This window comes from Lasiodiplodia theobromae (assembly GCF_012971845.1).
Source record: "Lasiodiplodia theobromae strain AM2As chromosome Unknown scaffold_36, whole genome shotgun sequence".
Taxonomy (NCBI): domain Eukaryota; kingdom Fungi; phylum Ascomycota; class Dothideomycetes; order Botryosphaeriales; family Botryosphaeriaceae; genus Lasiodiplodia; species Lasiodiplodia theobromae.
The window spans coordinates 312,978-328,634 of record NW_023336515.1 but is presented as its reverse complement, the minus strand read 5'-3'; the positions used below and the strand labels follow the sequence as shown (position 1 = coordinate 328,634).

The following is a 15,657-nucleotide window of genomic DNA, read 5'->3' as shown; positions in this document are numbered from 1 at the left end:
GTATAAAGTCAGCAGAGAGTTGCAAAGCTCCCGTCCGGGCGCAGCTCCTTCGTGGGTCTTGGCGACTTTTAGGTGAACCATCTCATCCTTGGGCATTTCTACAAACTACTACAACTTCACCAATCCGAATCGTATTCGGACCGGTCCGAGTATGAGCGTTTGCAACATCTCTTGGCCTAAACCATTCCGGGCATTAGGCGGACTTTGTGCTAAATTCCGGGGCCTTATACTTTAAGAGCCTGCTCGCCATCCCGCACGCTTCTTCTCTACGCTCCCGACCGTTGAAAGACGCAATATGGAAAGTCAACAACAACAGCAGCCCAAAAAGCGACGTGTTGTCACGGCCTGTGCCGAATGCCATCGTCGCAAACAAAAGGTGCGGGAATACCGCCTGGCGTGATCCCTTTCTGACTCGCCCCTAGTGCGACCGCAAGAAGCCGTGCAATGTCTGCTTAGCGCGCGAGGTTCCAGACAAGTGCTTTTATGGAGAGGTCGCGTATGTCGTCTTTTTGTGAAGCTCCCGTTTAGTGACCTCTTCGCTTATTACCACCAATAGCCAGGATGTTGGTGCGCCGCTCCCAAGAAGCACCGGAAATCAGGACAAGCAAGGCTATTCCGCCCTAGAGGGGGCGACAGCTTTCGGCGACTTGAAGAAGGTAAAAGCCAACATTCGGCATCAGCAGCCTTTTTCTCTAACAGACACAGATCTTGGAAGGAGACAACTTTTTCCGCGTGGCTACATCGAACAACAATCGGACACAGTATGCTGATGAGGCTGAGACCAAATACCTTGCATTCATCAAAAATCTGCCCACCAAGGCCATCGTCGAAGAGCTCACCGAAGTGTATTTCGTTGAGAGCAATTGGTCCTATCCCATTGCCGAACGCCCCTTCTTCAACGAGCTATTTACGAGCTGGTTCGCCCTGAATTCTACGACCACCCGATACACCGGCCCAAAGGGCGTGTCTCGCGACATCCAGTATTTCGGCGCTCTTTTGTTCCAAGTCTGCGCAATGGCTCTGCAACTCATCCCACCAAATGCGCCCTGCCTCAAAGAACTCTCTGTAGCGAACGCGACAGAATGTGACCGGCTTTCTCAGAAATTCAGCGACATCGCTATGGAGATCATGAATCTTCTGGGACGTCATGATCCCACTCTTAGTGCAGTGCAGACCGACTTTCTCAGAGCTGTGTGGCTGAAAAACTCCTCGCGTGGAACTGAAGCATGGCATGCTCTGAATGACGCAATCATGTAAGTATACCGCCCTGCATTAGCAAAATAAAGCACTGACATAGTCTTAGACAAGCTCAGGAGATCGGTCTGCATCGCCAGGCCGAAATTCAACAATCCACATGTCTGGAAGAAACCCTGAAACAACTCTGGTACGACGAGCATAAGAGACGGATCTGGATCGTCCTATTCTCTTGGAACAGGTGAGTGTGCGAAAGAAATACGGCAGAGATGTGATCTAATTGGTGCAGTTTCATGGCTTGGGTTTTGGGTCGCCCGCGGCAGATCAACATCAGCGACTGCGACATTAGAACCCCGATGGATTGCAACATTCCCAATGACCCGTCAAGTAAAGTCCCACTGGCAACCCCACCGTCTGGCGATGACGATATGCCATCTCTTTTCTCCAGCACTATCGTCCAGTATGAACTCTCAAAGAAAGTCCACGAGATGCGAGAAATGATGGCAGACAAGCCCTATACGAGAGACTACGGCATCGTTTGGAACTTTCACAAACAGATCCTATCAATAATGGCCAGTGCTCCACCTCTCGTCAGACCGGAAAACCCAGACACATCCTTCGACCAGAAGTACCCGGTTCTACCCACAAAAAGGTGGCAGATCATTAGCGTGGCGCACAACATGATCATGGTTCTCCATCGATCCCATATGGCAATTCATGTTGAAAGTCGACGAGCTGCCGTGCAAGCAGCACTCAACGTCCTGAACGCGCAGGAGCGCTACTTTTCTATAAGCAAACCTCATCACTACAAGCTGTTTGGACTCACTTTTTACACAATCGACTCCTGTATCATGCTTTCGGCGATCATAGTCATGTATCCTCCTGCGGATGATGAGGTAAAGAAGCGGATAAACGAAGCATTGCAAAAAGCCCTCAGCAGACTCAACATCATGGCAAAGAGCAATCCTACAGCGAATTCAGGACTACAGGTAGTTCGCACCTGCTACGAGAAAGTTAAAGAGATCCTGAAAATCGGCGGAACAAAGTCTACCGGATCGGGTGATTCAGGCGAATCATGGTGGTCCGGCGATACGCTTGCCGAATCTTCCTCGTCCCAGCTCCCGAGAAACCTTGCGGATGGGACTGTGCCGGAATTTGCACCTGGACTGAACGATACTCTGGCGCCTCTGGATGAGAACCTCCCATCTATGGCCTTTTGGGACAATGCCAATACGTTCGACTCAACTTACTGGCTCAACAACATGAATCAGATCCCGGATCTTGCGCCAGATCACGACCCTGATAATGCGAGTACTTGGGACTCGCTGCTGCTCTAGTCGCATATTCTTATCGAATGAGCCTGTTCACAGCACTAAATGGCTGTATGTATGTATTAGCAGCTAGCTCACCGCGGCATCACACGCAGGCATCTCTTTACTCTATTCGCACATATCACACGTCTGGGTTCCATCCAATCACAATCACGCTCGGCAAGTTCGGCAATGGGGAGCATGCCAACGATTGGCTATTTTGATCAGGAACCATTATGAGTTGCTGCCGCTTGACATGGCTGCCTCCCCCCGGGCGAGATCAGGGCCATTATCTCCGTTAACTTCTCACAACTTTATCTCGGCGAATCCCACTGCAGGAGACGTTCGATAATGTCACGATTTTCTGTCGATCCGATGTAGGCCATCAGGATTATGACTCGGTGCTCAGCCGCTCCTCCGACGCGAACCCCTTCTCGCGTCTAAACCTTCCCACATTCGCCCGCAGGAGCAATCGCTTATGGTTCCACACGTTCCTCTTGCTTTTTCGCTTCTCATCACCTTCTGCCCCACAGAAGCACGTTTCATTTCGACGACGAGGAGTTGTTGCATCGGAATAAGCGCCGATTCCGCGTTACGTCGTATACCGTGTTCCATGCCACAAATGATAGAATGCCTGATGAGGCAAACGTGTGCGTCACCAGCTCTTCAACTACTTCAGCCGAGAATCTCGGGAACTTGTCAATGACGCAGAGAACCAAAGGGTGTGTGGGCATGCGAGAGGGGGGACTCACGCGCCCGCTCGATTCGAGTTTACGTGCATAAGATCTCGTGTCGTCGGCTCATATGCCCACACGCAGCACACGCAGCACACCCACACAACATGTGCACCCGCGAGCAGGATAAAAATGACGAACGGGCCGAGGTTCTGTCGACAGGCACAGTGCGCACGTCCACCACCCACGAGATCGCAAGTGGTCCCCTCTCTTCCCGTTAGCTTCATTGTCCAATCACGCCCTTTCCCGCTCACACCCCCAACCGTCATCTCTGTGATCCGGTATCCACACCTGGGCCCCGATGGTGGGGGCATCGGATTTCCGTTTTTTTCCCTTGCAATCGTCCCACATATCACCTTTTTGTCAGCACCCGCAGAATGCCCCCCGTCAGAGGCTCATAAATCTACGGCGATTCCGCAACGGCGGCTTGGCGCATGTGGGGCGGGGAGGCGGCGAGCGGGGGAGAGCAGCAGGTAGAATAGAAGTTAATACATGGCGGTTTGGGGAGGCTGACGATGAAGTGGGGTGGGAGTTAGCTGGAGAGTCATCGACGGTCTGAGCCGTGTTATTTTTTTTCGGGTCGTCACTATCACTATTTTTGTTGTTTCTGTTTATTCTTTCTTTCTCATCGATGTTCGATCTTTGTTTTTTTGTTTTTCCTTCCAACAATAGCCCGTAGGACAATGCTCATCCCGTCTGGCCGTGCGCTTCCATGAATTCCTTTTTCCTTAGGGTTGTGAAGAGCCCCCACGGGCCGTTGCGCAATGATAACCTGGGAATCAGGGACCTGATCAAACGGACTAAGGCGCCGGTTTCAGATGATCCGATTACGAAGATCTCCACCCGAGAATCTGGATGGGTCCCTTGTAATACTTTGCAAGCATTATTGCCACGACTCCTAGGACGTGGCGTATGTTGTTCCAATCTCATCGAAGTGAGTCAGGAACCAACATGCATGTCAATTAGCGTCGAGTGCTTGCGGACAAGCGCGATAATTGTTTGCACTGGCGGTGAAGGGCTAGCGTGTTAGATGTCGTGCAGACCATGGTGACACATTGAATGTTCCGAGCAATGAGTGGTGATCGATGCTGCATGAGTTACTAGTTTTGATTCCGTTGTCGATGACGCGGCATCTCCTTTCTTTTTCTTGCTGGGATCCCTCTTCTCGGGCCGAAGAGACGTCTTTATAAGAAGCTAATCGTCACGATGATTCGGCCTTTACCGTCGAAGGTGGAGAGGTTTGAAGGCGTTCACCATCGGGTCGGGCCGAACCGAGGAGAAGAAGGCATTCGAATCGCGTCATGGACTGGGGAAAGTGGCGGAAAAAAGCGAATGAAACAAGAAAGGGTGTCAAGTGAGCAAGATCTTCGTCGAACGGAACACAATGTACTCCTTGAATTGTGCTTGTGGGTCGTACGAAAGAACAAGTCTTCGGGTGCATTAAGCGGCAAGATCTGGAAGGTTTCCGATAGATGAGGCGTGTGCCCGCGTCGGATTGCCATGTCGAGTAAGCGTGGGCGAAGAACAGGGAAGAGGGTCGGTGGTTCTAGCACGCCACAAGGGGCAAGGCAGAAGAGAGGTGGTTCGAGGCCCGTGGCTGAGGTGGAGATGGAGCGGAGACATTGTCTCGAGGTTGGAGACTCAGGCAGAAACGAGTGGATGACGAGGTGAGTGGCTTGGAATAGATTGAGGCGTGGTTGCCGAGCGGCATGTCAGCATTACGAAAAGAAGCAAATGTGGCTCGCGGCGGGTGAGGATCCGGTGAGCTTAATGAGCCGCTGTAATAGCGGGGATATGAGAAGTCAGATAAAGTTTGGAGTGGAAGTTGAGGTGCGGAACCGGGAGATTGCATGTGGCGTCCATCTAGCGCGGCATGTTACGCAAATAACGATGCTTTTTGGCCGCTCCCCCAGTTGGAACGTCGCATCGGGCCTGGGTCCGACTGCTGGCAACAGTGCTTGCTGCAGCTTGGGGCGGCGGGCTGAGGTAGCGCTGCGCGGGACTGCCGCCGGGACCGGTGAGCGGTGGCAGAGGTCGACGAGAAGTGGCGGCGAGTGGTTAAGGCACGATGCATATAACGGCCTTGGGCGCCCGGCACTTTGGTTTAGGCCCTGTCGGCTTGACAGGCACGTGGAGGATGCCTCCAGGAGCCGTGCGGGGGCGCCGTTGGGGCATTGCCGTATCCGGCCACTGTGCACCACCAAAACGGCAACCGAGCAAGCCCAGGTGATGACGATGCGCGCGCCACGCTCTTGCCCCGGTCGGCGGCGACGACTCGACGTGTAACCACCTCACGCAGGCGAAGCAATAACACGGGCAATATCGGCTAGCGGTGCCTCCTGCGGGGCCGCGAGCCTACGCAAGCCCTGCATTCGCGACGTCATGCACGCGCAGAGGGTCCGTCGACTGGTCTGGCCGCGGGACGAAACCGGCGGCTTGGGCAGCGGCTGGCGTGCCGATGTCCGCGCTGCTCGAGAGGTTGGTACTTTGGAGATTAGCGAGGGACTGTTCCTTCCCTGCTGGCCGGGCGGCGATCTGGGCTAGTGGAGCTAGCTTTCCATCCACACGCAGCCCTTCGATCTACATGCCCACCACTTTGCGCCCTAATCGACCCCGTCATCGATGCACACCCACGCCCGTTCCTGGCTGCTGGCCCCAGAGTCTGCATGGCCAAGCTCGTATCGGGCCCAACCGGCCGTCTGCCAGCCCTCACCGGCTAGCTCGCTCACTGAACCCTGATGACGCTGAGGATCTGGCTGCCCGAGCGTCTCGAAATGTGCAGATGGACATGCACAAATCCTCACGCGCCCCAGGCCATCTCACCCGCCTGATCCACCCCAGCTTTCCTGTCTGGGCAAACGCTCAGCTCCCACTCCCTGGAGGCCCACCTGTGCATACATATCCACCGCGCCGCACAGCAGTTTCTGCCTGCAGATTCCCATAGCTTTTTTTCCTCTTGCCAATCGTCACCGCTTCCCACCACACTCTGTGTCACCCGGGTCATGTCGACGTCAGCTCCCCGGATCCTGATATATTTACTCCGGCGAGATCTGCGCCTCGCCGACAACCCAGTATTACACCATCTGGCCGCTTCTAATTCTCCGCAATTTACCCATGTCTTACCCTTGTACGTCCTCCCAGCGAACCAGGTCGAAATCTCCGGTTTCTTGAAGCCTGCCGCGAAAAGCCCGTATCCAGAAGCCCGCAGCCAGGTCGCTGGTTTTTGGAGATGTGGCACCCACCGCGCCAAGTTCCTAGCCGAGAGCGTGTGGGATTTGAAAGAATCCCTAGGAAAGATCGGTAGCGGCCTTGTAATCAGAGTCGGCATGGTGGGTGACGTGCTACAAGACCTGCTGGCAAAGTATGGGAGCAGCGAGGGCACGCCAAGTGGAAGGATATCAGCAATCTGGATGACGGCAGAAGAGGGAGTCGAGGAGAAAAGAGAGCAGCGCGATGCCAGAAACGTTGCCGAGGCCAATGGCGTCGAATTCAAGCTCTGGCGCGACGAGAAGTTCTTCATCGACGAGTAAGTGCAAACTGACTTTTGAACATCCTCCAGTACTAATTCCGTGTTCCAACACAGCCGAGACCTGCCTTTCACAGATATCAAGGACCTTGCCGACGTCTATACCACATTCCGTAAATCGCTAGAACCGCTTCGTTCTCGACCACGAGCGACGTTGCCTGTTCCCTCGTCTCTGCCACCGCTTCCTCCCGCCGAATCCATCCCTCCACAGGCCGACCCTTTTACGTCACCTGAATCCCTTTCTTCAATGATTGACTCATTGCACAAGCCTCTACGCCCGTCCATGGACGTCGAAGAGCCGCCAAAATGGCCCTCAGGGGCAAAGTCAGGGCACCCATTTTCCGGAGGAGAGTTTTCAGCTCGGAAACGACTGTCGCACCTGATTTCTTCTGGAGCCATGGCTGATTACAAAGACACGCGAAACGGGCTTCTTGGAGAGGACTACAGTACCAAACTATCGGCTTGGCTCGCACTAGGATGCGTAACCGCTCGCCAAGTCCACGCATCGCTGGTAGCCTACGAAGACGGAAATTCCGACGTACCAGACGCTTGGAAAGCCGCACCGGGTTTTGGCAAGGGAGAGAACCCCGGTACGGCCGCAGTGCGCTTCGAGCTGCTCTGGCGTGACTACATGCGCCTCTGCACCCGCAAGTTCGGACCAAGGCTGTTCCACGTCGATGGCTTCCGCTCGGACGAAGCGTCGGAAAATTCGGACGGCAAGAGGAAATGGCGTTTTCTCGACCGCAGCGGCGGCGCCGGCGACGACCCTGCGAAGACGCGCCAGGTTGTCGAACGCTTTCGCTCTGGACGCACCGGCATTGGTCTCATAGACGCCTCTCAGCGCGAACTGTTCCTTACCGGCTATACGTCTAACCGTGCGAGGCAGAATGTTGCCTCGTTCCTCTCGTCGCACTTGGGCATTGATTGGCGTGTCGGAGCCGAATGGTACGAATGCATGCTCACCGATTACGACCTGAGCAACAACTGGGGGAACTGGCAGTATGTGGCGGGTGTCGGAAATGATCCCCGCCAAGGTCGCAAGTTCAATCCTGTTAAACAAGCTCTTGATTACGATAAAGGCGGAGAGTACATCAAAACGTGGGTTGAAGAACTCCGCGATGTGGACGTGGATGGCGCGCAGGATGGAGGACGGAAGGGAGAGGAGATGCTGATGGGCTTGTTCCAGGCATGGCGACTGCCGGAGAAGGAGAAGGAACGATTGAGCCTGAAGGGTGTCGAATGGGTGGAAAAGCCTTTGATACGAATCCCATTCGCCGTTGGTAACAAGGCTGGAGGCGGATTTGGCGGAGATAATAGAAGACCTAGTGGACGTGGGAGAGGATATCGAGGACGGGGAAGAGGTGGTGGAAGGGCAAAACGGCTCGGAGAGGTGGACAGGGCGGCGAAGCAAGGGCTGCTGGAGGAAGGAGAGTCCTCCGTACCGGCTTCATAATCTTGATCAACGAGGCTCTGGTTGTGATATATTAGCTTCACATCTTAAAGGCATTCGTTCCTGTCTGTCACCTGCATGCACGAAGACTACAGCACCATGCTGGAGTCGCAACGATCATATAAACCCTCAAAATTTCTTAGATCTTCAATCATCCATCAAGAACGCATAACATGTGGGTGTTTTCTTCATCCCACTGCTTTGTTGCTTTGTTTGGCCAAGCCCTCATTCCCATCCGCAGGTTGCATAACAAGCACAAGTCATAAAGGATATCCGCCACTCTTTCTTACAAGTCAGCAACAAAAAGCTGCGTGGCGCAGCGGAAGCGGTAAGCTATTACCATCCTCTAGATTCACAATTCGAATCAGTTAACTAACGACCTTAATAGCGCCGGGCTCATAACCCGGAGGACAATGGATCGAAACCATTCGCAGCTAAGATTGGCTTATTTTTTTGCCCTTTTTGCACGCTACCGTGGGTCTCGCTTTCTCCACTTCTGAAGTGTGACTCACGATCCTCGCCTCTCATTTTATGTCGATCCGAAGAACTGCCATCGAGAGCGGATGTGCCGCTTCTTTGGCAACACGACGAAATGCTCCTCTGGTCTTGCCTGTTTCGGGTGAACCAGGTAGAATTTCCGGTCCCCTGTGCATCAAGCCATGGTCATTTTACCCTCGATCTACGAGAATGAGACTTCACATCGCACGCAGCGAGTCTCGAACAGCTTTATTTTGTGCTCCCATCCATCAAATGCCGATGTGGTTTGTTTCAGTCGTTCTTTGTTACGTTTTCGCTCCTTGACCGCAAAGATGTCTCGGGTCGTCGCGTGGAACGTGTGCATGCCTCGGCGCCGGGAGCTACCGATCTTTTACCAGCCCCATCCCTGCAACATTCTCACACCCCCCTCGTTCTGAAATGCTCTGGAACATTGAAGCAAACTCATGGCTCTTCGTACCATTTGACATTTCTCCTGCTTGTGTTCGCGTTTTCCAATCAACTGCACACGACACTGCCTTTCGACCTTCACCCAGATCCGCCCCATCGTCCCAACTACTCCCACTTCTGTGCACCCAAAAAAAATTGCAACGGCCAATCCGCACCGGCCCTTCTTCCACCCCCTTGCCCCACATTCCATGTTCGCGTGCCGTTCCCTCCCCTGCCCGCCATTCGTTCCGCAGTCTCGCCGAAGAGGTTGTCGTGGCACCAAACAAAAAAAAGACAGGCTGGTCATCAATTGATGACTTCCAAGGTCTTGGATAAAGGCGCCTGCCCCCTATCGGAGTCGAACCGATGGCCTCGACATTACTAGTGTCGCGCTCTACCACTGAGCTAAAGGGGCTTGGGTAGTGTTGTCGTAAGAGCATTACCCCTTAGCGATGGAGGATGCAACGGGGTAGTAGGATTATGTCTAGAGGGGCTTGGAAAACCATTGGAAGGAAGTGAAGAAAGTTAATGATAGAAGGGAGCCAATAGATCGAAGAAGTAGATGGGGACAGGGGGAAAAGTAGAACGGAGGTGGGGGGATCAGAAGGGAGTTAGGCTCATAGCGAGGCCGAGGGATTACTATTATTGATGTTGATGTTTATTTTGCTAATTGCACGATTTATGAGAGCCATTGGTTCTGCAGGATGGAACAGAGTATATATTAATTTACAGGTTCCTCTAAGTCTGGCGTTTCTCAGCCTTGAAAGAAGCTTGCATGATCCGTCATTGGCTCATCCACCTCTTACATGACTGCCCGTAGATTCATTTCTGTGTATATTTCTTTTTGACTACTGAGAGGTCGTTGTTGATTGCTTGTAGCTCCTTTGAACGGTCATGACAGCCCAGCTCTGCTCCTGGAAGATGACTGCGTTTCTTTTTCTCAAAGCTTTTCCTACCTGTCGCTGCGAAAAGGTTTCGCGCTCCTAAACAGATTCACTTCCTAAGGATTATGCTTTCTACGCGCTTCAAAGCTAATGTCCCGTAATATTTCCGGTATCTCGATGATAGAGGCCTTTAGAAGATCTGAATGGATAGTATTTCCTTGACTCGTCCTGGACGATCTCGTCTCGCATGAATCATAGCCGTGAAAGAAGTCCCTAATATCGGGAGCGGAGGAGGGTTGAGGTCCGATGGATTAAGGTTTAGTTCTGCACGTCACTCCGCACCTGCATTGCTGCAGGCATTCTCAAAAAGGTATCTGTTAGCGCGATCAATGACGACGGGCAATCGTGGCTCGATCTCAGGGAAGGACGCATTAGTGCATTCGGGAAAAAAGTTGGAATGGAACGTTCCCCCGCACCCTTTAGGCTTCCCCCCGCCACCCCGCAGCCCCCGCTTACCGTACTAGGCAATTTCTTTGGTATTCCCGGCCAGCTATGATTCAGGAGAGAAAGCTTGGAAGAAGGAGCTGCGGCGACGTCATTATTGCCTCCCGGTGTTTCATGAGCAGCCTCTCCTTGCAGGCGGCTCCGTTTGCTTCGCACCTTTCCGTGGTAAGATTGCATGCACGGATCCTGATGTTTTTGAAATCGGCGGATCCCAGTTGCGCCGGATTGAAACTTCCTGCTTCATGCCGCAAATCTGTCAAGAAGCTTTGAATCGGGTACGTCACCTCCGATTATACTGAACTTCTGAATATTGTTCTTAGCATCAATGTCTCATTTAATCATACATCAAGAATTGAAACTTTCTCAAACCCCCGTCATATTCCTGACCGCCTCGATGCCATCGACTTCCTCCAAGCATCCAACTCCCTGGGTGACAAAGGCCCACTACCGGGCATCTCATGCATGATCTCCGTCCCGGGCAGCATCGGCGGTTGCGTCCACAGCTCCACAGGCGGGGCCGGCGGTCTGAACGGACACTGGAAGGCGTGCATGCCGTGAGGACAGCCGAACGGACACTTATCGCTCCTCAACCGGTGCCCCTCACGCACCTCCTCCACTCGCCTCTTCTCCTTCCTCCGCCGCCACCACACTAACAAGCCAGCGACCAGCGCCGCCGCCACCACACCAACCACCGCGACCGCAACCTTCGCCGCCGTGCTCAACCCCCCATCACCACCATCCTCACCGCTAGTCTCTGGGTTGCTCAGCGCCGTCGGCGTCGCCGTCTGCGACCCGTCCTCGGCCAGCGGCTCCCAGTAGCCCTCCCAGCTGGCGGCCCACTTGGCGCCGTCCGGATCGCCGTTGGTCTCGATGGCCGTGGCGTGGGCGGCGAGGTCGACGCGGTCGACGCCGAGGCCGTTGCGCGCAGTTCCCGGGCCGGGGGCCTGTGCCAGCCAGCTGTGCGTCTCGATGAAGTTGTGGCCCGTGAAGGCCGCTTGCAGGAAGGCGCGGCCCAGCCGGTACACGTCGCCGCCCGTGGGGTCGATGGGGATGCAGGGGAAGTAAGGGGTTGGGGTTGAGACGAGAGGGGCGTCGAGGGTGAGGTTGAGGAGGAGGAAGGGGACTTTGATGGTTATGTTGGAAGAGGAGGAGGAGTCGCCGGTCCAGGGGAAGGTGAAGCTGAGGTAGGAGGGGGAGGTGATTATTTTTTCGTAGCGTTCGTCGTCTGTGTTCCAGAGGTAGTACTGGAGGGAGGTGTCGAAGGTGAGTGGTAGGTATTTGGCGATTTCCTGGCACGTCTTGCCGGGGAGGTACAGGCCTGGGATTCCCGGGTTGGGGTTGACGGTGAAGGATGTCTGGTGACCCGTGCTGTTGAGGAGTAGGCCGGATTTACTCTTGAAGCCCGATTCAAAGGGCGACCCGCCTTTCTCGACACCGATGCCGATATCGAGAAGAGAAATCTCGCTACCGGTGTAGTTGGTGTATTTACCCAGCACTCGGCCTTTGTCGTAGCCGCCGAACACGAGGGACCCTCCGTACTTCAGAGTTGCGGAGCCGTAGTGTAGACCGTAGGCATAGGAAGGGATGACGCTCTGATTGTAAAGTCCCGGTAAGAACATAAATCCCGTATCGACGTCTGATGACGCGTCCGGGAAGTTTTGAGTTTGGACGCCGCCACCGATGCCCAGTGCAAGATTACCGCACTGTGGACCATATTTCTTTCCCGATGGACTTGTAATGGTGGCATTGTCTATGGCAACCAGCGGGACGTATGGCACTGTTTGTCCGTTGATGGTCATGGCCTGGATATACGATGCGCCATAGGCTTCGATCTGGTCCGCATGTCCAATCCAGCCCTGCCGGTAGCTCGTAGCCGTTGCTTCTACGTTGGTCGGAGACCAGATACCGCCTGCACCGCAAGGAGTATCGGGGTAGGGTTCGCACGCCTCGGAGGTTATTATGGGCGAGCCGTATGCGCCGCTGGGATACAAGTCGACCTGAGTTGTAGCCTGACTGTTAACTCCGCCGACGCTGACACTGACTGCTTGCCACGGTCCATCTGGGCCGTAGTACTTTACGCTCCACGGAACAGGAAAATTGGAAGCGGCGTATCCTTGGTGGATTTGAGCAAATGCTGACACAGCCCGAAGGGCTGTCTGTAAGCCTCGGACTCGCATATGAGATCCACCTTGTTTACAAGCGATTAGTCGGGCGGTGAAAAAAGTAAGGATGACGTCAGCTACACTCAGCCGAATGAAGCAATGGGGAAACCGAAAGTCAAAAACAGAAAATCATGAGAGACGAAACAACATGATGAGGAAACGACAGTGTGAAGAGAAGCAAAAGGCGCGGCTAGGAGCTGATAGAAACTACATGCGGCGAGTGTGTTTGCCATCTCATCACTATCGCTGTGCCGCACTCTAGCTTGTCACGCCTAAAATTACAGAGCTGTGTTGGGTGATGAGCCAATGGTGGTGAAGAATTATCCGCTCGGGTGGAGATCGCGCGGCTACGCAGCGCGCTTGCGATCCTGCAGCCTTGGGGGCCAACATTCACCAAGATTCAACGAACATAAGCTGATATAGAAGTCCGTGTTGTCGAGATGGATTCTGCGACATATGGCGTAATGTTGATGAGCAAGCGTTCCAGAAAGCGTGTGAGAAAGATTGCGACGCGTGTGGAGATCGTCAGCTCCGGGTTCCAGGAGAAAGGATCCTTGGAAATGATCTGCAAGCGGCGAACACGTATCTGCTGGAAGATCAGAGCTACCGCTGCATTGCTCCTCCAAATGCTGGCGAGAAGCTCTGGATGAGCGCACTTTAAGGTATATCGATGCGCCGCGGCGGTTTTCCCAAAGGATTCGGATGTCGGGTGTGGTTCCGAGGAAAGAGCGAGTGAACAAGTGTGCCGCACGTGCCGGGTCTGGCTAGCCGGAAAAGGAAGCGAGTACGCAAGGCTCGTACGGCTGGCACGGATGTCAGTACAACAGGAAAGGCCTGTTATTGGACCTTGCTGTGTAATTGTGAGCGGAATGTCTGCTGCCCCGTAAAGAAGCGTAACTTCAAAACCTGGCATGCGCGGCCCGACCCTCCTCAGCACATCTCTCTTCGCACCATGCTCGTACCGAAGAAGTACGTCCAGCTATTCTGCTTTGTGTTTTTCTTTTTAAGCCTCTATCTCTATTGCAGCACTTCATCCCATCCTTACCGCCTTGCTGTGCCCTTGGGTCATGTGGTAGGATTATCAAATCATGCCGATGCTGACGCCCCCGAGCCGGCGAACTCCACGCTGGGCTTCGGTGCCATCTACGCTGTTTCTGCGACAGACTCACCTCGGAGAGCAAGGTTGATACAAGCCGCAAATGTTACCGAGATATATCTCACCATTCCAACCCTACCGCAATGGACGGCAGATGACGAAACAACGTTTCGAGCCGGCTTGAAAGAGCAAGACCGTGACGCAGGACATGGTTCGATAATGGCCTGGTTCTCGCATATCCACATCCTAAAGCTGTAAGATATAAGTGCTGGGTAATGAGCAGAGGGAGATGGTCTGACCGCAGGGCTAGGTTCCTCGAGTCAGGACTGGAGACAGCGCTCATTCTGGAAGATGATGTGGACTGGGATGTCCGTCTTCGCACCGTGCAAGTTCCACATATTGCGGCAGCAACTCGCACGCTCTTTCGGTCGCAGGCTGAGTACTACGGCAACAGCTCTGCCTGGGATCTCCTGTGGCTGGGCCATTGTGGAGATTGGTTCCAGACGATCGACAAGGGGATAGGTCCAGGCCACCATTTCCCTTCCAACCTGACAGCCTTGGAGCACAAACTTTTCCGAGATAACACTCTTCCCGATCGGCCGGATCTTCATCCGTACACCAAAAGCTTCTTGGATGCCCTGGAAATACCCGAGAAGACCCGTGTTGTGCACCGATCTCGCCTTCCTCTCTGCACCTTCGGCTATGCAGTGACGCGTTCGTCGGCGAAGTGGATAATCGAGGACCTTGCGTCGGTACAAAATCCTCCGGATCCGGCATATGACATGGCGGTCATGCATGGGTGTCGAAGAAGAGGCATGCGCTGCTACACGGTCAATCCGGAAGTATTCCACCATGTCATGGGTGACAGTCTTATAGCCGTAGCAGATGCCAAGGAGGAAGTGCATCTCCCTCCCGTGGATGCAGAGGCTTTGGCGCAGAGTAGAAGTCGGAAGGAGACAAGTAATATCGACTGTGGGTTCTGGAGCGGCGATTTCGACTTCCAAGACGAGCAGAAGTTGGAGATGCTGCGAGAAGAGGTGGGACGACAAGGGAAATGCTTGAAACCGGACCGTCATCACTGAACCACTCATTGTTTCTTCGTACTGTATTCATGTCGTTTTCTTGTCTTTTTTTTTTCAACCATTCCTCCTCGGAAAAAAAAACTTGGATAATAAAAATAATGATATCACCGGAGTCTTTGTATTTCGCGAGAGCATTTGCAACCCATTGTGATGTACAGAGGGGTGCTGCAGCCGATGGCTAGCGCGAAGAATAGCAGGGCTTAGAACATAGCGTAACTGTGCCCTGGGTCTGCCTTAGAAAAGTAACATATGGGGGCAGCTGAAGCTATTTTTAATTCGACATTCTCGTCCGGACGATAGCTTCAGCTGCCCATGACACGAGCAAAAAAAAAAAAAACTATCGGCTGCGAGAGGGGACTGTAGATCGGAAGTGCCTGTCGCTCATTGGCCGTGCTGCTGTTTAGTACATGCAGACGGACATGGGGTAGCGGTCTAACGGAAGTCACATCGCAATGGCAGGCGGGGAAGATGCATGGGGAGATAAAATCATGCGATACGGTACACGCTGCTCTCCTGATCGGCATACCTCAGCCAGGCTGGTATTTTTGTCGTCTGTTTCTCAGCTGGACTTCAGAGCATCACATGGTGATGGTACACCACATGGACTCACTGACAACGACATCATGTGATCATGGTGGGACAAACCGTGGACTCGAAGGTGCATGATTGACCGATGCACAGCGTGAGGTCGACAGAGACACGAGCCTGATCGGCAGCGATGCCGGATCAAGCAGCGCATCCTGTGGGAGGCGGCAGGCGGCAGGCGGCGTGAAACGTGGGCCATGGGACCC

At 53.8% G+C, this 15,657-nt stretch overlaps 4 protein-coding genes across 4 annotated transcripts; 3 read left to right on the top strand and 1 right to left on the bottom strand.

The window, feature by feature from the left end:
* Positions 1 to 295: 295 nt before the first annotated feature.
* On the top strand, positions 296 to 2,531 carry LTHEOB_10176 (uncharacterized protein; the record flags this gene model as incomplete). The annotated part of the gene is made up of 6 exons (XM_035506792.1): positions 296 to 376; positions 423 to 496; positions 557 to 656; positions 706 to 1,253; positions 1,304 to 1,435; positions 1,484 to 2,531. 6 exons carry the CDS (start codon positions 296 to 298, stop codon positions 2,529 to 2,531), a joined length of 1,983 nt encoding a protein of 660 aa, XP_035368214.1.
* A 3,709-nt stretch (positions 2,532 to 6,240) lies between these two features.
* LTHEOB_10175 (Cryptochrome/DNA photolyase class 1) lies at positions 6,241 to 8,217 on the top strand (the record flags this gene model as incomplete). Its single annotated transcript, XM_035506791.1, has 2 exons — positions 6,241 to 6,764; positions 6,822 to 8,217. 2 exons carry the CDS (start codon positions 6,241 to 6,243, stop codon positions 8,215 to 8,217), a joined length of 1,920 nt encoding a protein of 639 aa, XP_035368213.1.
* Positions 8,218 to 10,900: 2,683 nt separating this feature from the next.
* Positions 10,901 to 12,703, bottom strand: LTHEOB_10174 (Peptidase aspartic protein; the record flags this gene model as incomplete). Its single annotated transcript, XM_035506790.1, has 1 exon — positions 10,901 to 12,703. One exon carries the CDS (start codon positions 12,701 to 12,703, stop codon positions 10,901 to 10,903), a length of 1,803 nt encoding a protein of 600 aa, XP_035368212.1.
* Positions 12,704 to 14,003: 1,300 nt separating this feature from the next.
* LTHEOB_10173 (Glycosyltransferase family 25) lies at positions 14,004 to 14,866 on the top strand (the record flags this gene model as incomplete). Its single annotated transcript, XM_035506789.1, has 2 exons — positions 14,004 to 14,038; positions 14,095 to 14,866. The coding sequence occupies 2 exons, from the start codon at positions 14,004 to 14,006 to the stop codon at positions 14,864 to 14,866; spliced, it is 807 nt and encodes a 268-aa protein (XP_035368211.1).
* Between the last annotated feature and the right edge of the window lie 791 nt (positions 14,867 to 15,657).